The sequence below is a fragment of the Vulpes vulpes genome, chromosome 1 (assembly GCF_048418805.1).
Source record: "Vulpes vulpes isolate BD-2025 chromosome 1, VulVul3, whole genome shotgun sequence".
NCBI classification, from domain to species: domain Eukaryota; kingdom Metazoa; phylum Chordata; class Mammalia; order Carnivora; family Canidae; genus Vulpes; species Vulpes vulpes.
In genome coordinates, this window is record NC_132780.1 from 127,841,916 (window position 1) to 127,864,057 (window position 22,142).

The window sequence follows — 22,142 nt, forward strand, 5'->3', positions numbered from 1 at the left end:
TGGTCTCAGATGAGAGCAGAATGGTGTGGTTAGTACACCCAAAGGTAGTGAAATGACTTCATCCAAAGAGAATCGCTGTTTTCCCAAGACCCCTGGGAAGAAACAAGGTGACTCTTTGGGCCAGATTAGATGTGTTCTACCCCCGGCTGCCAGTCCCCTTTGTACTACTTGATACTTTAAAAAGTTAACAGAGGGGATCCCTGGGTGGCTCAGCAGTTTGGTGCCTGCCTTTGGCCCAGGGCGTGATCCTGGAGTCCCGGGATCGAGTCCCAGGATCGAGTCCCCCATCGGGTTCCTGGCATGGAACCTGCTTCTCTCTCTGCCTCTCTCTCTCTATCTCTCTATGTCTATCATGAATAAATAAATAAAATCTTTAAAAAAAATTAAAAAATAAAAAGTTAACAGGTTACAGCAAGAGAAATAATTTATTTCAAACTGACTTGCCAGATTTTTTCTAACCTATCCATTAACCCATTGTCAAATACATTCAGGTCCAAACTTGACTCTCTGTGGGTGTACTCGCTAGGGCAGGCTCTGCTGCTCAAACCCAGCAGCCAATGGCCACTTGCTCCTCTCTAGAGAGCACAGAGCTCCAGCCCTCCACACCCAACCTCCACGTGGCCAGACCGTACCTTCTCGGCCCCATCCAACTGCATTTGTCGGTCAGGGCCACAGCCAGTGAGCTCTTCTCTGAATGTGGCTGCTACCCCCTTTGGGATTCCTCCCCTCAGAGAACCTACTGACTCTCCGGAGCTGAACGTGCACCACCTCGGGGCTAGCACAGCTGCTGGAGGAAGGGCTGGTTGACCTGCAGCTCGCTGCCGCCCCTTGCTGCACCCAGGATGTCCGTGGGAGGAACCTGGCAATCTGCATTTTAACAAGCTGCCCAGGTGCCTGTCAACTAAAGTTAGAGAACTAAGGTACCAAGGCCTTCCCGGGCCAGGATCTGGGCCCCAGAGCACTGTCATCAGGAACTTGCAAGGCCACGTTGGAGATGCCACCCCCACGCGGGCCAGGGCATCATTCCGGCTTCCTCTCTGTCTTACCGGGCCGCGTCTCTTCCACCATGAATCAGCAGCAGTAGCCAGAAACCCAGCTTTCTGCTGAGAGGAGTCATGATTAAGTGAGTCAACAGGCTGACCCGAACAAGATGGGGCCTAGGAGGGACGAATGTCACTGACACAGTGCAGCTTGGGAGAAATATGGCCTCACATGGCAGCACACGCGAAAGCAACGTAGTCTGGTCAACCTTGAATCGCCAGTGATGTGCCTGCCGACAGATCCCCGTGGGCCAAGGCTGGAGGGACAACGGAGCCCTCCTCCACACTGCCCTTTTCAGGCTGGCCTGGAACTACACGTCCTGCCCAGGCCGCAAAGCCGAGCGCTGGGGTTAAGCCACAGCTGTGTGTGCAACCAGGATCCAGGAGGCGGGGAATGCATCAGTGAGTCTCCTGTCCTGGGCAGGGACAGAGCCTTCTGCCAAAGCCAGAAATTCAAAATCCGAGGGCTGTGCAGAGCCAGTGGGCAGGGCAGGTTGTCAGCTCAGAGTCCTTCAAGGGAGCCAGGCCCCCTTCCCCCTTCAGTGGGATGTGGCCTATGTGGGAAGGGCCATTTTATACTCTTCTTATATGATGGCTTCTGCTAGTTGAAGCCCGTTTCCTACGAAGCTTCTGTGGCCCATGGAAATGCTTTTTAAAAAAAAAAAAAAGATCAATTTATTCATAAGAGACACAGAGAGAGAGATGCAGAGACACAGGCAGAGGGAGAAGCAGGCTTTCTCTGCAGAGCCTGATGTGGGACTCGATCCCAGATCCCGGGATCATGACCTGAGCCAAAGGCAGATACTCAACCACTGAGCCACCAGGCGTCCCCAATGGAAATGCTTTTAAGCAAATGGTCCCCAAAGCCTAAATGCATGTTCTTCTAGACAGACTCCTTCATAGGCATAGAAAATATCCATTGATCTTGGAGCCGTTGAATTTAACCTGACCCTTAATTTCACTCCTGTCAAACATAAAAGCACAAAAAGTGTATTATTCTTTCCCTGCTCTGGCTGCAAAAGAAGAAAATGAGGCAACAGAGCACTCGGACTCCCTTTGGAAAAGGCAATTCCAGAAGTTCTCAAAGAAGAGCTGCTCTTTTAATGCTTCCTCCAAATCACACAACCTACCAGGGAAGCATCAGGATGTTTTTGGTTAACTGGTTTCGTGTGTAAGATTGAAAAAGAGCAGTTATCCAGGTGATCAGAGCATCGAGACACATCAACGTCCTATGCCTCCTGAGGGGCAGCACCCCACTTAGGGGCGACTCTTCCAACATCCACGTCTCGATGTACACACAACGAAACACTACCCAAACCCAAAGTGACAGGCATTCTTCCAAAGTGTCAAGGTCATGAGCTGTCCCCAGTAGGAAGAGAGAAGAGACTAAGGACACACGACAAGTAAATGCAAACTGGGACCCTGCTTTGTACCTGTACCAGGAGGTAGTAGGTCATTAGTAGGCCAGTGGTGATATTTGAATCCGGTCTGTAGATGGTTAACCCTATTACATCAGCAGTAGTTTCCTGGTTTTGGCGACTGTGCTATGGTTTTGTCAGACACTCACATGTGGGGAAGGAGGTGAAGGAGATAGAGGAACCCTCTACTGTTTTTGCAACTTTTGCAGAAGCGTAGTCATTTCAACATTAAAAGTTGAAAAACATAAAGCAGGGGTGAAAGATCATCCTCTGTGCCCTGTGAAGGTCTTTATCTTTCGCGGACATCTCTGGGTTTCCTCTGCTGGCGGCAGCAAGTACTGACCGACGTCCTTGAGAGTCAAGCCTTCTTACCTCCCGCAGCGTCCAGGTGTGGAGAGCTGTTTGGCCCAGCAGGTGTGACCCTCAAGGGGGCCTCCACCCTTTTGTTCCTTACCTTGTTCCGTTTCCTCTATCATAGAACCTCAGAGACTTCCCCGGGAGCTGCGACAGGGGTCTGAAGAGGCGGGCGGTCAGCATTGTGGCCACAAGAGGTGGGACGGTCACAGCCTCCTCCTCGCTGCGGGTTCTGAAACAACAATGTACCCTCAGCACTGCCTGGTCGCCTCCATGGGTGGACCCTTCAGGGGCTGAGGCAGGAGGGGCCGTTTTGGCTCCAGGTTGTGAGCCTTAACTGGGCTCTGGCTGGCGGGCTCAGGCCCGGTCGTGGTACCCAGCAGTGCCCTCCGGCACCGCCCTCACCGAGCTGCTGCCTCATATGATGAGAAGAGTCAGGAGCTGGGTTCTAGGTCTAGCTGTGCCACCGATTCCCTGGGGAAGCGTGGGCCAGCTGTCACCCATCTGTAACATGTGGGACCAGACCACTGATCCTACAACCAAGTTAAGTAGCAACCACAGGGAGGACTTGGGGACTGTACCCCCCCCTGGGAATTCCAACTATATAAGCCCCATCCGCTTGTTCCCTATAACGAGATCATCCATCTGTGGTGACCCGGGGCATCAGCCTGCACTGTTTGGCCACTTGCCTCCACAGGCTGCTCTTCTGGCCCATGGCACATACCGACCAGACTCAACTCTCCACCTCTCTCCGCCCCCAGCACAGACAGGGCCTGGCTCTGAGGCACAATTCATCAGTAGCTCTAGTACATGGAGACGGGAGCTAGAGAACGACATCCCTCCACCAACTTACACACAGACACGCGCGCGTATGCACGCACACGGAGTCCCTCCCAACACCCTACCGGTCTCTTCTGAAGTCAAATCAACTTTACTGCAACAGGCCACATACCACGTGGGGTCACTTCCGGCTGCTCAGCACCATGACCAGTTGTGCATTATTAACTGTTGATTGGTGTGTTGCATTTGCGGTGAACAGTGAGCCCTCCTGGCCCAGGGGAGGGAAGGGGTGGCTAAGAGGGAGCCAAGCAAGGCAATCACAGCCAGAGGAGCTGTTGCTCGTTCTCTGCTGAACCCTCCGAGCCCCCCCTTTGCACACCTGCCTGTGGTTTGTCAGGAACGACGGTTCTGCTTGGGAGGCAGCTCCCTCCTGCCCTTGTGCTGCTACCCAAACCTAACCGGTAACCGGCCACCTGGGCCACGAGGTCTTTAACATATTCATTATCTAGCCAAGCACTGCACTGCTCACTGTGGGTGGCAGGCGGAGGTATTTAATCCGTTTAATCCTCAAGAAAGGAAAACAAATGGGGACCCCTTGGCTTGTGGGTCTTCCCCGATTATGCAGCAGGCTCTTTCCACTCCCTACTCTCCAGGCCATCCTCAGCACTGTGGCCACAGAGATCTTTATTTTTTTTTTTAAGATTTTATTTTATTTATTCATGAGAGATGAGAGACACAGGCAGAGGGAGAAGCAGGCTCCATGCAGGGAGCCTGACGTGGGACTTGATCCCCAGACTCCAGCATCATGCCCTGGGCCGAAGACAGGCACTAAACCACTGTGCCACCCAGGGATCCCCCACAGAGATCTTTATAATCCCAGTCAAGTGGTGTGCCTGGGTGGCTTAGTCAGGTAGTGTCTGACTTTGGCTCAGATCAGGAGCTCGGGGTCCTGAGACTGAACCCTGCACTGGGCTCTGGGCCCAGCAGGGAGTCTGCTTGAGGATTCCCGCTCTCCCTCTGCCCCTCCTCTGCTCACGCACACGCTCTCTCTCTTTCAAATAAATCTTTTTTAAAAAAATACCAGTCAAGGTATGCGACTCCTTTGCCCAAAGCCTCCTCTCCATGCCTGTTGGGAGTGGGCCTCTGTCTCCCTTCCCAACCTTGTCTGGTGCCGCCCTCCTCTGCTCACTGCTCCACAGCCACTCTGACCTTCTGAAAGCCTCTTGTGTGTGCCAAGCTCCTTCCTGCCTCAGGGCCCTGGCCTTTACTCTTCCCTCACTCCAGATGGCTGAGTCCTTCTGACTCTGGACATAAGGGAGGCGGATCCCGATCCCCCACGCAGCACACACAGGTTGCTCCCTGTAAGACCACCCTTTAATCGAAAACCACCGTGTTTCTTTACTTCATCCTCCCCTTCTAAATCATAAACTCAGTGGGGCCAGGGGCCTTGTCCATCTTGTTCACCACTAAAGCCTTCCCACCTAGAAGAAGGCGGACACAAAAGAGGCACTCAGTGAGTCTGTGGGTGGGGATGAGCTGGGAGTAGAAAGTCAGCCCGTGGCCAGAACGGAAGTTTCCGTAGCAAGCGCCTGGCAGGCAACAGCAAAATGGAGCCCGAGGTGGCCCTTCATAGAAGGCACACGCCCACGCGGCTCAATCTTTACCTGGGCGCCCCCCCACCCCCACCCCGGGCGCCCCCCCACCCTCCAAGCGGCTGGGCAGACTGAGCACACGCATCTCCCCCTCTCCCGTCGGGACTAGAGGCTGAGGTCACCACCACCGGTGACTCCAAAGCCAGTAGTCTCTAATTAAAGCCCCTCCATCCCTTGTGCTCAGTGCCTGCGGCAGAGACCGCTTCAATATTCTCTCCAGAGGGCTGCCTGCAATTTTTATTTTCCCTTAAGTCAGCAGTATCAAAAAGTGCTAGAGTCAAAATAGCTTAAAGTACATGAAAACTAAAAAAAAAAAAAAAAAGTACATGAGAGCTCAGCCCTTCGAATAGCTGACTACTTGCGAGGTCGTCGCTTACACACCAAGAGGCAGGGCTCTAGGTCTCTTCTTGTTTTTGAAGTTTCTTAAATGTGATTTTTCCACAGCAAACGCAATGCCTGCTAGAGGCAGTGGGACGCCCGTGTGGTCTTGGGAGTTGCCTGCCGTCATTTTTAATGCCTTGTGCTGGGCTTTCTTCTCTGTGAACGTGAAGTTCTCAAACTTGAAAAGTTCTCACTTGTCTTTTGGTTTGGAAATGAAGGTGGCTGTGAGAGGTGGGTGCGGCAAGGAGGCAGAGTGACTTTGTGGGGAGGGGTGGGGGACAGTCTCTCGGGCCTTGACCTCAGCTGCCCCACTGAGGACTCGACTGTCAGTGACCAAATTTATAAGATGATGACACAAAACCAAGATGCTCACACGTCCATCTGTAATCTGGGAGAAACTCCTCTGACACTGAGAACACTTGGGTGTACTCTCAAGGGCGCCCCGTTTCCACGGTCACTGTATCACCCATGCGCTACCTGGGGAATGCACCTCCTCTTCAAAAAGAGCAGCATGTGCATCCGTGGCCCAAAGCGGGGCTCCCCGTGGCATTCTGACAGGCTTCCCTGCAGAGGCCCAGCTGGCTGCGGTCCTGTGGCTTAGGATCAAGGCCTCCCTTGCGAGGGACAGTCGCTCCTAATGCTGACATCCTTGGAAACAGTGAGCCGTCAGACGGAAACAGGCACCCGGAAGGCAGGCCCCAGGCAGGGAAGACCGTAGGTTTCTAGACGTGGAGTGTGGACGGGCCTCGGCACATCCAAGTGGGAAGGGAAGGCCCCGTCCTGTGGAGGAGGCCAGGCTGGGGTTCGGCAGGAAATCTGAGGTAGGGCCCCACCCCGAGTTGCCGAGGACCGTCAGCTTCTGCGTGAGGGCCGCAGCCTGCCGCCACCGTGCTCTACGTGGCTGTTTGGCAGCCCGGCGTTTTAAAAGGCCGGGTAACCAGGCAGCTAAGGTATCCCTGACCTCAGTGCGAAGCCTACACTCACCCTCGTAGGCCTACTCCGATCACCGTGGTTGACTCCCTGCACTCCCCGGGCATTTGCGTGGGGACCCCTACCCGGAGAGACAGAGCTATCACCCTCGGGTTCCCTCCGAGCACTTGGTAGCGGCCTAGAAGTGCCAGCCCAGCCCAGCGACACAAGCTGCCTGTGAGCTCCAGGGCCTCCTGAAGGCCGTGCACGGGGAAAGCTGACCACCTTCAAGGCCCTAATCCCAAAAAGATACCAGTTACTCCTCAGAGACAGGATTATTCTGGAACCAAAGTCAAGAAGCATTTTACAGGGGCATTAATGATGGACGGTGGTCTCACTGCCATTTGATCATAAACGGGGACTCCTAGGACTACGTGTGACGGAGACCATCAGACCATCAGACACGGCCGCAGCAGTGGGGAGGGCGGGAGGCCAGAGATGGAGAAGGCCAGTCCGCGGAGAGGAGGGTCAAGCACAGGAGCAGAGGACAAGGAGAGATGGATGCAGCGATGAAAGAGAAACACACCCCAGCCTCCTCGGGGCACAGCTGCTTCTGGGACCATCTGCCCTCCCGCCCTCAGCTCTGTAAGGGGTGTGAGGTCTTTAGTCTCCGTGTTAAATAGGCCTCAGGTGTCTGCTCCTGCTCGCAGGGAGACGACACCAGCTACACTGAGTGGGTCTCCGCGCGGAGCGTTGATACAGACTCTTCAGCTTGCCCCGCTTCTGGGACTGCGACGCTGTGGGTCTCGCGGTGACACCAGGAACCCGTGTCCCTTCCTCTCCACTTCTCATCTGTCCCTCCCCAAGAGTGTTACCAGAGCTGTCAAAACTGCCATAATCACAATGACAACTGCCAGACGAGGCAGGCATTCCGTCCTGGGATAACCAGATCGAAACCAAAGTCAAATTCTGTCTCAGTGCAAGTCGGGGAGCACTAAACGGTGGGCGTCCCCGGCCCCGCCGGTGGGCTCTTCACACCCCCACGTGGACTCTCATAGCTTTTTTTTTTTAATTTTTATTTATTTATGATAGTCATACAGAGAGAGAGAGAGAGAGAGAGAGGCAGAGACACAGGCAGAGGGAGAAGCAGGCTCCATGCACCGGGAGCCTGACGTGGGATTCGATCCCGGGTCTCCAGGATCGCGCCCTGGGCCAAAGGCAGGCGCCAAACCGCTGCGCCACCCAGGGATCCCGACTCTCATAGCTTTAAACAGGATTTACATGCCAACTCCTGAATGTTTACCTCCCAGGGCCTTCTCCTCCCAGCTCCAGACTTACGCATCCGCCTGCCCGTCCAACATTCCCACCGGAATGTTCAACAGCTGATCCGATATAAGCACCTGCCCACAGCTGAGCCCGTGCCACGGCACTGAACACCTGCTTCTCCAGCTCTTCTTTTTGCACACTCCACAGCCAGGCTGTTAGCAGATCCTGACTCCACCTTTTCAGTATATCTAGGACCCTCTGATGATCACCTCTGCCTAAGCCGTCTTCACTTCTTGCCTGGATTATTGTAGTCGCCGCCCACTGGCTCCCTGCCTCTACCTTTGTCCCCCTTTGGACGCTGCTCAACAGTGGCCTCCATGATCCTGTGAAATATGCAGATCACGTCCCTCCTGCACAAACTCTTGCTCCGAGTAAAAGCCAAAATCACTATAGATTGCCGCCGAGACCGTCCGTGATCTGGGTCCTCATGACCTCACTGGCCTCATCCCACCTTGTTCACTACACCTTGGTTACCGGGGCCTTTCTTGCTATACTTAGAACATGACAAGTAACCTCCTGCCTTGGGAACTTTGCCCTTACTTTTCCCTCTACTTGGAACATTCTTCACCCCCCGCCCCCATCCATAGGGCTCATTCTCCCACTTTGGTCTTTTACTCAAATATTTACTCAGTAAGACATTCCCTGGCTGGTCCATCAATCCCACCCCTACCCTGACATTTTCTATTCCTCCTTTCCTGTTCCGCCCCCCCCCCCCCGCCCCCGGCTTACTACATTATAACAGTATACACGTTGTACTTATTTATCTTATTTGTTATCTTCAGTCCAAGGAGAATGTAAGCTCTGAGAGTGGGGGGGGGGGGGGGGTTGTCTGCTTTGGTCACTGTCACAGCCAACACCTAACAGTGTCCGCCACACAGTAGGCACGTAAAATGTGAATTACTTAGGGGGGTTTTCAGCAGAGGCCTAGTATGATCAGACTTCTATTTTAACACCACGTGTCACTGGGTTAAGAAGAAACTGAGGATGAACAAAGCGGAAGTAGGGAGACCATTGTATGCTTGGGCGGCCATACAGGACCATCCTCTATAGCCTTCAAGGTTGTGCATGGCAAAAAAATAAAGAAAGAAAGAAAAAAGAAAGAAAAAAGGTTGTGCACGGCAACTCTAGTGAATGGTGAAAAGGAGCTCTCTGGAGGTAGACAGAAGGGCTGCCGACCCCGACCCTGACCCTGACTGTGACCGTGACCCCGGTGGAAACTACCAAGGTAACAAAAAGTGGTCAGAATCTGGCTACATTTTGAAGGTAGAGCCCAGTATGATTTAACTGACACTTTTAAAATAAATGTTATTTATTTGACAGGGGTGGGGGAGTGGCAGGGAGAGGGAGAAGCAGACTCCCCAATGAGCAGGGGGTGGACTTCAGGCTCCTGGGTCTCAATCCCAGGGCCCTGCGATCATGACCTGAGCTGCAGGCAGATGCTCAGCTGACTGAGCCACCCAGGTGCTCCTTAACTGACACATCTGAGAGGAGGATGTGCAAGAATAAAAAATCAAAGATATTTCCAGGATTTCCGGTGCGTACGCAAAAGAAATAAAAATATTAGTACAACTGACAAAGAGCCATTCCACTCCTAAGTGCTCACCGCAGTTCAAACCCGGGTGCACCCATCAGACCCGGGGGGGGGGGGGGGGGGGGGGGGGGGGGTGCCTCCGACCCGTCTCCGCGTTCCCTCCTGCCCCACGGTCGCTCAGCAAGCCCCGCGCCCTCCGCTTTTCCTCCAGCTTCCCAGGGCTGCGCACCCTGTGCCACACCTGACCTGTCCACGCGGCCAAGTGCTGGTCCGGGGCTCGCTCCTCCGCGGGGCTCCTCCGCGGGGCTCCTCCTGATGCCCTAACTACAGGCCCCGGCTCCGGCTGCTGCATTTCCAGCTCGGCCCTTCCCTCCGCGCCTCCGGACCGCACCGAGCGCCGCGCCTGTAAGTAGGCGGCACCGCCCCCCCCCCCCCCGATTGCGAGCGCCCCGCGGGGCTCCGGCCACTGCCCCCCGCCAAGGGCGGCTCCGGTGCCCGGCGGGGCGGACCACACGCGGCGCGGCCGAGCGCGAAGCCGCCAGCTCCCGGCGCAGCTGGGCTCCCGCGGGTCGCACCGGGCCAGGCCCCGGCCCCGGCCCCCGCCCCGACCCCAGCCCCGGGGGACCCCAGGCCGCTGACCTCAGGCCGCTCGGCGCCCGCCGGCTGCAGGACGCGCGCAGGGCTCGGCCACGCGGACGGCGCCAGGCGCGGCCGGAACAGCACCCGCCCCGCCCCCACCCCGCCCCTCCCGCCTCCCCCCGCCCTCCACCCCGCCCCCACCCCGCACGCCGCGCGCCCCGGCACCCCCCGCCCTCCCCTGCACGCCGCGCGCTCCGGCACCCGCCGCTCCCCTGCTGCCCCCTCCCGCCCTCCACCCCGCCCCCTGCCCTGCTTCCCCACCCCGCCCTCCCCTGCACGCCCCGCGCTCCAGCACCAACTCTTCCCCCTCCCCTGCTCCCCTGTCCCCCCCGTCCCCCCACCCCTCCCCCGCACGCCCCGCGCTCCAGCGCCCACTCTTCCCCCTCCCCTGCTCCCCTGTACCCCCCCGCACCCCTCCCCCGCACGCCCTGCGCTCCAGCACCCACTCTTCCCCCTCCCCTGCTCCCCTGTCCTCCCCGTCCCCCCCACCCCTCCCCCGCACGCCCTGCGCTCCAGCGCCCATCCTCCCCCGGCCCCTCCCCCGCACGCCCTGCGCTCCAGCACCCACTCTTCCCCCTCCCCTGCTCCCCTGTCCCCCCCGTCCCCCCCACCCCTCCCCCGCACGCCCCGCGCTCCAGCACCCACTCTTCCCCCTCCCCTGCTCCCCTGTCCTCCCCGTCCCCCCCCACCCCTCCCCCGCACGCCCTGCGCTCCAGCGCCCATCCTCCCCCGGCCCCTCCCCTGCACGCCGCGCGCTCCAGCAGCCCCGGGGACGCCCCGGACGCGCAGGCGCCGCCCCGCTCCGCGCGCCGAGGCCCGGGCGCCACCGCCGTCCCGGGTCCCTCCTTCCCTCCTCCCCGGCGGGGGCTCGGCTCCGGCCGCGCTCCCATTGGCTGAGGCGGCGCCGCCCAGGCCCCGCGTCCCCGCCGCGCCCCGCAGCCCCCGGGCCCCAGGTCCGCGCCCCCCGGGCCGCAGCGGGGGCGGGAGCTTCGCGGGGCCGTGGCGGGGCTGGGCGCCCGCGGGTGCCGCTCGGCCTCCCCCCTGCGGCCCGGGGCGGCGTCCCCCGGCGGGCGGGGGCGGGCGGGGCCTCTGCACCCTGCGGCCTCGGGGCGGCGCGTCAGCGGGACGGAGACCGACATGGAGCTGGGGGCGCCCCCGCCCCGCCCCCGGGACCCGCCGCCCGGCCGGGGCCGCCCAGGGCCGCGGGGACCCGAGCGGAGGGCGCGGCGCGGGAGCTGCGGGGAGCGGCCCCTCCTGCCCCCGGCCCCTGGGCGGAGCGGCCCGGCCGCGGACGGCGCTTCCCCGAGTCGGCGCTCCCGCCGCGGCTGCTCCGCCTTGGGCTGCGGGGGGCGGAGGGCGGAGTGGGGGAGGGGGCGGCTGTGCAGGGGGGACGGGGAGGGGGCGGCTGTGCAGGGGGAGGGGGAGGAGGCGGCTGTGCAGGGGGGACGGGGAGGGGAGGGGGCTGTGCAGGGGGAGGGGGAGGGGAGGCTGTGCAGGGGGGACGGGGAGGGGAGGGGGCTGTGCAGGGGGAGGGGGAGGGGAGGCTGTGCAGGGGGGACGGGGAGGGGAGGGGGCTGTGCAGGGGGAGGGCGGAGGGGGCGGCTGTGCAGGGGGCGGGGAGGGGAAGGCGGCGGCTGTGCAGGGGGCCGGGGGAGCGGAGGGGGCGGCTGTGCAGGGGGCGGCTGTGCAGGGGGAGGGGGAGGGGGCGGCTGTGCGGGGGGCGGGGAGGGGGAGGCGGCGGCTGTGCAGGGGGCGGGGGGGGGGGGGCGGAGGGGGCGGCCGTGCAGGGGGCGGGGTGACTGCGGGGGTGGGCTCCTCACCTGCGGCCCGCCAGCCCCCGGGTACCCCCAGTCCGGCCCCCCGCCCCCCGCGGCCCCCCCGCTCCCGGGTACCCCCAGTCCGGGGCCCCCCCCCCCCCCCCCCCGCCCCGGACCTACCCCTCGCGGGGCCTCGGCCTCCAGCGCCAACCGCCTTCGCGCCAACCGCCTTCGGGAGCGTCTGGGCTCTTGCACCTGCCCCCCCGCGCGGACCCGGGACACCCGGCCAGGCGCCCGCGTCCTGCCGCTCCCGAGCGTGTTTGCGGACGTTGGAGCCGGTCGGGGCCACCGGGTGGTTTTTCTCTTTGTCCTTGTAAAGAGCGAGCGCAGGTGCTTAGCCGCAGAGCCCCAGCCCTGGGACCTGCGGGGCCAACAGGCCGCGGCTCCGGGGCGTCCGGCAAGAAACCGGGCGGAGGGGAGGACGCGAACTGCCGGGACCCATTAGTGGCCGAGCTTCGAGCTTCGTTCGGGTCCGATCACAGAGGAGCGCGGATGGGCAGGGGGGGCTACGCAGGTGAACCGGGGCCAGGGCGGGCCGGTGGGGGTTAAAAAGCTTGTCAGCGTCCTGGGAGAGGCTGAGCTTTATCCCCAGCTCCTGACACACAGCGTTGGTCGCAAAGGCAGGATGCACGCAGGTCCCTGTACCCATTTTACAGACCACCTGCGGCAGCGGGCTCTCCACGGTGCTCCCCCTGCACCTGCCACAGCCACAGCCCAAAATCGTTACCCGGGGCTGCAGCTTTGAGGACTATACGTTGCCAGAAAGGCGTTTAATTAAAGGAAGAATTTCTGTTTCCACCTCGAAAACCCGGAGGGCCTGACTCTGGGCCGAGAACGAAAGGGAAATGTGGTTCTATTTCCAGAAGACCAGGAAAGGACGCTGGGCCTGAAGGTCTATCAAACCGCCCCGCTGGCCTCCCGTCTTCCCAGCCCATCTTTCTCTTCCAGCTTTGCTGAGACGAACCACTGCTTTCAGGTGTCCCCGAGAGCACCTTGCCTGCCTCGGGTCCTCGCGGTCACAGCAGCCAGGGAGCCCAGCAGGAAATCACTGCCCATCCCTACACACGCATATGCCTGCAAATGCAAAAAAACCTAACCCTGTTTAGGGACAGGCTTTGAGGCAGAAACAGCTGGCGGAGAAATACTCCCCTCTTCCCGTCTTCCGGTGGGACGGTTCTGAGGTGCGTTCTGTGTGGCCCCTAAGAGGACCGAGCCCCGGCTGCCCACGGTGCTGCCCAACGTCCTCAGTTGAGTACCGCAGCCCTGGACCGCTTTTCTCTGTTCTTGCTTGCCTGAGCCTCCCTCCCCTCTGCTGTTCCCTCCGACCTGTTCCCGAAACAAACCACCTGGACCAGAGATTGTTGCTCGGTGTTTCTCTGGGGAACCCAGAGCAAGCGGATCATTAACCCAGAAGAGGCACCCTGCCCGCCTTTCAGGGTTATCCTCAGCAGACCTTCTCCCAGTCGGCTAAGCAGGAATCCATTTGTTGAGCCTGAGCTCCTGCTCCTTCATCTCCCAGCGGGCCTGCCCTCGAGGGCCTCACTCAGGAGCTCTCAGAGACCAGCAGGAAGTCCTGGGGCTCCCAAGAGATGGGCCAGCCGTGGCCTGGGTCTGGGTGACAGCCTGACAAGGTCACACTCGGCACCGCCCTTAAATCTCTTCTCCCCGACTTCCAAGGTGCTGGCTGCTGACTTTGAAACGGGAGAAACTCAGCTCTGGGGTTGAACGTGGAAGCGGAGGCCATGTGGGACGCAAGTCACTCCCATGCTGTCTCCTTTCTGCCCGCCTCTTCCCCTCCCCCTTGCAAAAGCTGCTTCTCTACCCAGATACAAGGTCTCAGGCCGGGTGTTGGGCACCTAGCACCTAGCACTTTTCAGCACCACCAAGGCTGCTAGTCTGGGGAGGGAAACAGCCCTTAGCTGTTCCCTTCAAGGAGGGAAATGAGACATGTACATAAGTTAATGAATCATTAGAAGTCCTGTAAATCCTCTAAAAGAGGGGCATGTAAGTATAATGGGACTTCAGGAAGGGCTTTGTAGAGGAGATGGCATCCTGAAAGACTCTCGGTTGGAAGGAAGCCCTCTTAAGAGCTCCCACTGCACAGAGAGCCCCAGTGACTGCTCCGGTTCAGTCCAGTTCCTCACTGCCTCCTGGTTCACACCCTTCCTGAATCCCAGGCAAGCTGATCATTCCCTCTTCTTCCTAGCCCCAGCCCTCCCCTCTACATCTGGCCCTGTCCTGTCTCTGAATGCCCTGGGCCTCCTCTGCCCTCGGCATTAAGTGTTGAATATCAAGTGATGCAGGTTAAATCCTGCCCTGGGCCAGCCACCTGGAAGGCCCCTGGAAGCCCACCTGTGCAGCCCTCCAGGCGGAGCCTTGCTGGGGAAGAGAGGAGAGTAAAACCACTTACTATTCCAAACCTTGCAGGGCTTCTGTTTGGATACAAATGGATTTTAAAAAAAAGGGGGGTGTGTGCCTAGAGATGTGCCCTTATCTTAATTCTGCAGAATTTTAAAAGTATCGAACAGCTTTCTTCTATCATAGACAGTGAAACAAAGAAAAGGCCCAATGGATTATTCTAAAAGCTGTGGTGCTCAGAATCCAAAGGCGCTGAAAAGAGCCCTGGATCGTGATGTGACTATAATTCTGAATTCTTCCCCTGAATGAGAACTGGGGGCCCAGCCTTTTCCCTGCAGTGAAAGAGCAAGGAAAACAAGAGCTTAGACCTTTCTGGAAAAGTACCAGGCACCCACATCCCCACTCTCTTTCTGTCTCTTGACTACAATGTATTTAACTTTTTTTTTTTTTTAACTACAGTTTGCCCTGAGGAGTAGTTTAGATTTTTTTTTTTTTTTAAAGTAGGCTCCATGCCCAACTTGGGGCCTGAACTCAGGGCCCTGAGATCACATGCTCTGCCAGGTGAGCCAGCCAGGTGCTCCAGCAGTTTGGAAATTTAAACAAAGTTTCTTTGAGGTAACTGGGACCTTTGAAGAGGGAATGTATGAGAAGGTAAAAAGACAGTGTCCCCACCTCTGCCCATTCACCCCAAGCCGGAGCAACCCATACATCTCCTTTCTTCCTTCTTTCAGTCTACATCTGAGCTGTGCTCTATCGCAGGCATTATGCTTTGTTCTCCGAATGCAGCGATACCAAATGCTGGGTCCCTGTTTTCAACGACACAATTTAGCAGTTAATTGCTATGTACCAGATACTATGTCAAGAGCTTTGTGTGCGTTATTTTACTTACTCTTAACAGTGACCTAAGATCACCCCCATTTTGCATCTAAGGAAGTTGAGGCCTAGAGAGGTCAAATAATTGCCCACAGCAACACAACTAGCAAGGGGCAGAGACAGATCCTACAAAAGTCTGTACTATTCCAAAGTCTTTTTTTAGAGAGAGTGCTCACAAGCGGAGCCTGTCAGGGCTAGAGAGAGAGTCTCAAGCAGGCTCCATCAGCACAGAGCCCCAGTATGGGGCTTGATCTCAAGACCCTGAGATCATGACCTGAGCTGAAACCAAACTGGACGCTCAACCTACTGAGCCACCCGGGTGCCCCCCGGCCCCCCAAGGCTCACTTTAAGCATACCACCAGTTGTCCTAAGGTTCTTGCTTTGTTAAAAAAAAAATCCAGTTTATGAGAGTATTTGGAGTAGAGAATTTTTTATGACCTATTAAACCACTGTTTTGGTGAGTGATCTCACAGAAGCTCCAATGCCTTGTTACATGGACATTTCTTTCCAACAAATACAACACAGATGCCAAGATCTGATGCCCTCAAACTAGGAAAAGTAATTACAGGTCAATTCTAATTGACCATATGAACTTTGAAAGAGAAAAAGATGGGACAAGATTCTCAATCTAAATCTGATTTAATTTCCTGACCTTCAAATGCTGTTTCTTCAAAGACTGTTATAGTACACTCTTAAAAATCAGGATACCAAACCATATGCTTATTTTTATTGATATCTTTTCCTTTTTTTTTTCAAATGAATATATATTTTTAAAAATATTTTCTGCTTTTTATTACCAAGGACAGAACCTGCTATTTCAAAAGGGAAATCAAATTGCCAAGCTGCTGCCTCTCAATTTGGGGTTCCCAAAGCTTCCTTCCCAAGGCATATCTGGTCCTTCCCAACTCCTTCCCCTCCACCCGGGGGAGACTTGAAAGTTTTCCTTCTGTTGACAGTTCTCACATTCAGTGTTGACTCACCTTAGCTGGTGGTAGGATAACAATGCGTCCTCAGCTATCAGCACGCAGAGTACTCTCCAGGTAAGCTACAAGGCAGATACACCTGGAATCCTCTTAATGCTCAGTTAATAGGGTGTAAGGCACACCTCTGGAAACCTCTGCCGAAATGTATAAGTCTTATTTCAATTCTTGCCTTTAGCTGGGAAGGGAAATTCTCATGTTCATATGATAAAACTGACTAATGATAAACCACAATATTTAGAGTTCTGGATGTTGCTGCGTTTGTCATTAAATAGACAAAGGTCACCTTGTAAATGTTTGTTTTAAGCTTAAAATGTCTGTGAGTTTGGCACTCTGATGAGCAGAGGGTCAAGAATAAATGCCTTTGCTTAGGGACACATAAGAAAAAATTTATGCCAAAGGGCAGCTCCAGCTGACTTCATCTTAACCGTTTCCTGCCAGGTATATGTAGGCATAAATGAACATGGGAACTGGCCTGAGTGGAAATATCCAGAGAATGCCTTGAGCATGACCCAGAGTCGGAACCTGAGAAAGATTTCAAGATGGCCAAGTAGCTTTGGACAGGGTTAGCTGCGAGAAGCGGGGGCCAAACATACCCCTTGACCATCACGATGCAGGTAAGGAGAAGTATGTCTGGAGTACAGGGAGCCTCTTAAAGGTGTCCCTTAGGATTACCCTACCCTGTGATTGAAGTCAGTGGAAAATGACCATCAAATTCAGGCGGGACTACCAATGACCTTGATCCTCCATGAGTGAAGTGCAGGGCATCTTACCAGGCAAAGAAGTAAAACCAGCCGAGGACAAAGGGAATATGCAATGGGCAGGAGGGAAGGGGAATCATAAATACCAGCTACAACCGCGTGACCAGTTACAGAAAACAAGGACCATAATTGTCATAAGGAGTTCTTCTGTATTTGGTTATGCACGTATGTGTGTTTAATATCTTTGTTGTCTTTCCTCAATTATCCCCTTAGGTAATATAATAGAGGAAACTATATTTTTGACTTATTTTTTTAAAGGTTTTATCTATTTATTCATGAGAGACACAGAGAGAGAGAGGCAGAGACACAGGCACAGGGAGAAGTAAGCTCCCTGCAGGGAGCCCTAAGCGGGACACGACCCCAGGACCCCAGGATCATGCTCTGGGCTGAAGGCAGACACTCAACCACTGAGCCCCCCAGGTACCCCTATTTTTTACTTTATGTCATATTTACCATAGTATTGTTAACCTCACAGCATAGTATTTAAGTTATGGGATACCAAGGAGAAGAGTAGACATCAGCCAAGGACTTTGCATCCTCTTTAGGGAAAGTGTCAGTGCATTTTCAGTTGTATACAGGATAGTCCTGTCGTGTTGGAGGGACTTATCACCTTCTTACTGTCTCTGTCTGGAGAGCAGGTATGATTTAAGGAGGTGCGTATGGATGCCTGGTTGCCATGGAGCGGCGGCTGATGGTTAATTTTACATGTCAGCTTGGCTAGCCACAGTGCCCATGTATTTAGTCAGACTTTATACTGAAAGCTTTAGTGAAGGTGTTTTTAGATGAATTTAACGTTTAAGTCCGTAGACTTTGAGCCAAGCAGATTACCCTTCATAACGTGGATGGCCTCACCCAGCTAACCGAAGGCCTTAATAGAAGACGGACTCCTCAGGAGAGGAAATTCTGCTCCTGACCACCTTTGAACTCTTCCCTGGGGCTCCACCCTGGGGCCTATGCTGATGCTTTTGAACTTGCGAAGCCTCCATCATCAAGAGCCAAAGTCCTTAAAATCCCTCTCCTTCTCCTCCTGTCCCTGCAATCACTGCCCTCCGGGGCTCACAGTCTAAGGAGGGGGCCCACACATCTGCAGCTTACCCACTCCAGGGCAGCTGGGGCGCACTACCAGGCGATTCCACGGGCTCTGGGAGGATGGAAGAGGGAGCTGTTCCTTCCGATTGGGGCCAAGCAACAGGGTTCATAGAGGAGGTCATTGCCTTGGATCACAGATTCAAAGATAGGATATTATTCCTCCAGATTTCTAGCTTGAGAAAAGTTTAAAATTACAGAAAAGATGAAGGGTATAATGAACACCCATTCAGTATAATCTAGAGTCACAATTGTCAATTGTTGGTCACATTTGCCTTCCCTAATACACATACACTTACACACTTGGCGGAGTCATTTGAAAGTATGTTGCAGACGGACATCATGACATATGACTCCCAAATATTTTAGAATCTATTTCAAAAGAACAAAGCAATAGGGCAATTCTCCTACATAACTGTGACACTATATTATCACATTTAAGAAATTTAACATTGATAACAGTAGGATCCAGTTCATCTATACTCAGATTTTCTTCAGTTGTCCTAATAATGTCCTTTTGTAGTTTTACATTTTTTCCTCTCCATCAAGATTCCAACTGAGGAAAATAACTTATGTTTAGTTAGGTCCGGTTAGTTTCTCTTAATCTAGAACAGTACCCCGCCTTTTCCTTTTGGGGGACAGGGTCTTTCGTGATATTAACAGTCTGATGAGTCCAGGCTAGTTGTGGGCCACGACAATTGCCAAACTGGAAGGAAGAGCTTAGAGAAATGAAGAGAATCTAAAGAAATGAGGCTGAGGAGCGGCTGGGGTAAGGTGGGGTCGGGTGGGGAGCTGGAAAGCTTGGATTTCATGGTGTTTGGCAGTGTCTGTCTGACTCCTATGAATCTTCCAGGTCCTCTTTTGGGGGATCCTGGCCAGCAGGGGTATCCCTGGGTTATCCTAGCACGTTTTCCTCATAACTGGAAACTACTTCAGCCAGACCAAGAGTTTCTGGAACCTCTCCTTGCTTCTTCATCCCTCCTACTTCACCAGTTTCTGCAGCCAGTCTCCAGTGCAATTGCCCAGCCTTCGTGTTCTTCTCTCCCAATCATTGGCTCAAGTCTGGGGTGGCCGAAGATGGAAACACAAATTGGCATCCTAGTGGGCCAATGAGAGTTGAGACAAAGAGAGCATGGGACATGAGGAGATGACAACGGGGACAGGAAGCTGGAAGCAAAAGACTACCAGACTGACCAACCCAGTTCTCCGGTACTAACAAGCTAGAAGCAAAGGCAAAACTGGCAGTGTGAAGGGAAGTGAGATGTTTTCTGGGACTCGGGGCATAGCAGGTGTTTCCTCAACTGGCTGCTCATTTTCTTGTGTGATGTGATCCTGCAGCAGCCACAAGAGAGTATGAGAGCCATGCTTGCAGGAAGGGTATGTTCTGATAAGTGGAGGCTGGATCAGGGGATGGGTCCCCCCCCACACACACACAGACACACAAAATAATAATAGAGCTTCACCCATGGTTGAGGGACTTGCAGCAGGAAGGCAGAGACCCAGTGTCCTGTCCCAAAGAGAGACCCCATGCCCAGGCACTCAATGACAAGGCTGAAATCAGGCAAGAAAAAGAAGTGAAGTATAAATAAAAGGAGTCAAAACTACCATTACTGCAGGCCCTATGATAATCCAAACTTTTCAGGATAGTTAACATAATAGTTATTAGAATAATAATGGAGTTCAGGAAGTTGAACACAAGACAAATCGAGAAAATTTAAAGCTTCCCATTTAGGGCACCTGGGTGGCTCAGTCAGGCGTCTGCCTTCATCTCAGTTCAGGATCCAAGGTCCTGGAATTGAGCCCCCTGTCAGGCTCCCTGCTTAGTGGGGAGTCTGCTTCTCCCTCTCCCTCTGTTCCTCCCCACCCCTTGTGTGTGCACCTGCTCACTCTCTCTCTCTGTATCAAATAAATAAAATCTTTTTTAAAAAGCTTTCCTGTTTAGAAAATGTAGTGGTAAAAAAAAAATCATAATAATCACAATGCAATAAAAACCGAAGTACCTGGAGACAACAAGAAATTGCAAAGCCTTTGTTTAAAAAAAAAAAAAGTTGTAGGTCTTCACAAAGATACATGAAAGATGAACTGAAAAATGAGGGGCCATACCATGTTTCCAGATAGAAGACAACATCATAAAAGATGGGGTTTTCCTTACATTTATCTAGAATTCATGACATTTGAGGGGGAGGGAAGAACTTGGCCATTGATTCTGAATGAATAAATATGCAAAATTAAGCAGGATAATTTTGAGAAATGCTTCAAAAGATCAAGACATACTACAAAGCTAAGCTAATTAGGAAGTATGGTGCTGGTGCATGAGTAAAAAGGCAGATTAATGGAATAGATAGGCAGTCCGGAAATGAAACCACAAGTTAATGGAAATTTAATATACCCTAAGAGTGGCATTTCCAACCAAAAAAGATGAATTATTTAATGGTATGCGGACACATACCATCACCCAGGGTGTGATCCTGGAGGTGAGGATCCTGGATCCTCAAAAAAGATGAATTATTTAATGGTATGGGGACGATTATCTATGCATATACCATTCACAAAAATAAATTCTAAGTAGATTAAAGATTCAAAAATGAAAACTAAAACTATAGAAATACTGGAAGAAAATATAAAACTATTTCAATAACCTTGAGGTTGGAAAAGGATTTGCTAAACCTAACACAATGCCCAGGAGACACAAAGGAAAAGACTGAAAGATTAAACCACTTAAAAATGTATACTTTTGTACGAGGAGAACCAACCATTCAAGTCACTGGCTGAGCAAAAACATTTGCAACATGCAGATCAGAGAAGGGCTAAAAATCCTCAGCATATAAAATACTCCTACAGATGAATAAGAAAAAGAGAAATAATCTAATTGAAAAAAATTGACAAAAGGTAGATAAATCACAAAAAAGAAAATCGAATGGCTGATAAACATAAGAAGATGGGCTCAAATACGATGATGAATCAACTTTAAAGTGTAAATTAGAAATATATTTTTGAAAAAAAAAATATTTTTGTCAATCACATTGGTGAAAATTAACAGATTCGTGAGAAGTGAGGAAACAGCACCCCCATACGCTTCTGGCAGGAGGGAAAATTGCAATCGTCTTTGAAAATGATTTGGCAGCATGCATGATACCCACGGACGCGGCAACTCCGAGCTAGGACTCCAGACTACAAAAATACTAACACACTTTACAGACCCGTGTGCACATGGGTATTTGATGCAACATTATTTGTAACAGAAAAAAATAAAAAATAAACGATGGAATGTTTAAATAAGTTATGGTTCACCTATACCAAAAATACTACCTGCCCAGATTGGCTACTTTTCTGAATCACTCTTCCTCGTGTCCCGGCTTCTCCATCCCCTGAAACATGATTCTTGTTAGAACAAATCAGCCTTCCTGGCCACAGATGATGGGGTTTATGGGGTTCCCTTGACCCACAGCAGGCCAATTAGACACATCCCCTGAAATTCTGGAATTGAAAGAAAGAGGGCCAGTCTAAGGGTGTGACGTATGAAGCTTAGGAGGTAGCTGGGGAGTTCCCGAGCCACAGCTCCGACACCTTGCACCTGACAAATACGGCTGGCCCGGCCACAGGGAGCGTGACCGGAGTGGTGAAGCCCAGAGGCAGAGAAGACCAGCAAGTAGAGAAGCCGAGAGCCCTGCCCGGGCTCCGTCGTCCCTCATGCTCACGAGCCCCCTGAGACATTCTTCTTGCTTGAACTAGTTCACACCTGCATCCAGGCACACACACACGACCAGGCAAGTGCTAACCACTCTGATTCCCGGCCACGGAACACCGCACAGCCGTTAACACCACTGAAGTCCAATATACGTGGAGACAAGGAAAGAGATCCAAGACATACAGTAATGTGAAAAAAAACAAGGAACAGAACAATATGTACACCATGGTCTACTGACAGTGGTTTTTTTGTTTGTTTGTTTATAAAGACTTATTTATTCATGAGAGACACAGAGAGGGGCAGAGACACAGGCAGAGGGAGAAGCAGGCTCCATGCAGGGAGCCCAACGCGGGACTCGATCCCGGGTCTCCAGGATCACGCCCTAGACCGAAGGTGGCGCTAAACCGCTGTGCCATCAGGGCTGCCCCTGACAGCGTTTTTTTCAAATCACACGTGCTTTTTAAAATTCCAGTTAGTTAACTAACATACAGTGTAATATCAGTTTCATGTGTATGACATGGTGATTCAACCCTTCCGTTCGACACCTGG

At 53.8% G+C, this 22,142-nt stretch overlaps 1 protein-coding gene and 1 long non-coding RNA gene across 9 annotated transcripts in view; one reads left to right on the forward strand and one right to left on the reverse strand.

The window, feature by feature from the left end:
- The window catches only part of BDH1 (3-hydroxybutyrate dehydrogenase 1), a 33,215-nt gene extending 16,915 nt beyond the window's left edge, over nt 1-16,300 (reverse strand). The window contains exons 1-2 of one of the 8 annotated variants that reach the window (XM_025990323.2): nt 16,059-16,300; nt 2,913-3,044 (exon numbers count right to left, since the gene is read on the reverse strand). In XM_025990323.2, coding sequence (XP_025846108.2) covers nt 2,913-2,995 — 83 coding nt within the window. In that variant the 5' untranslated portion in view covers nt 2,996-3,044; nt 16,059-16,300. Of the gene's footprint in view, nt 1-2,912; nt 3,045-6,102; nt 6,406-9,620; nt 9,971-10,030; nt 10,142-11,967; nt 13,182-13,300; nt 13,554-16,058 lie in introns of those variants that run through there. The other 7 variants (XM_072726449.1, XM_072726439.1, XM_072726408.1 and 4 more) reach the window with 7 other exon arrangements.
- LOC140594436 (uncharacterized) lies at nt 9,719-21,392 on the forward strand. The gene is made up of 3 exons (XR_011995220.1): nt 9,719-9,796; nt 16,500-16,675; nt 20,946-21,392. It is a non-coding gene; the product is annotated as an uncharacterized lncRNA (long non-coding RNA).
- Nucleotides 21,393-22,142: the final 750 nt, after the last annotated feature.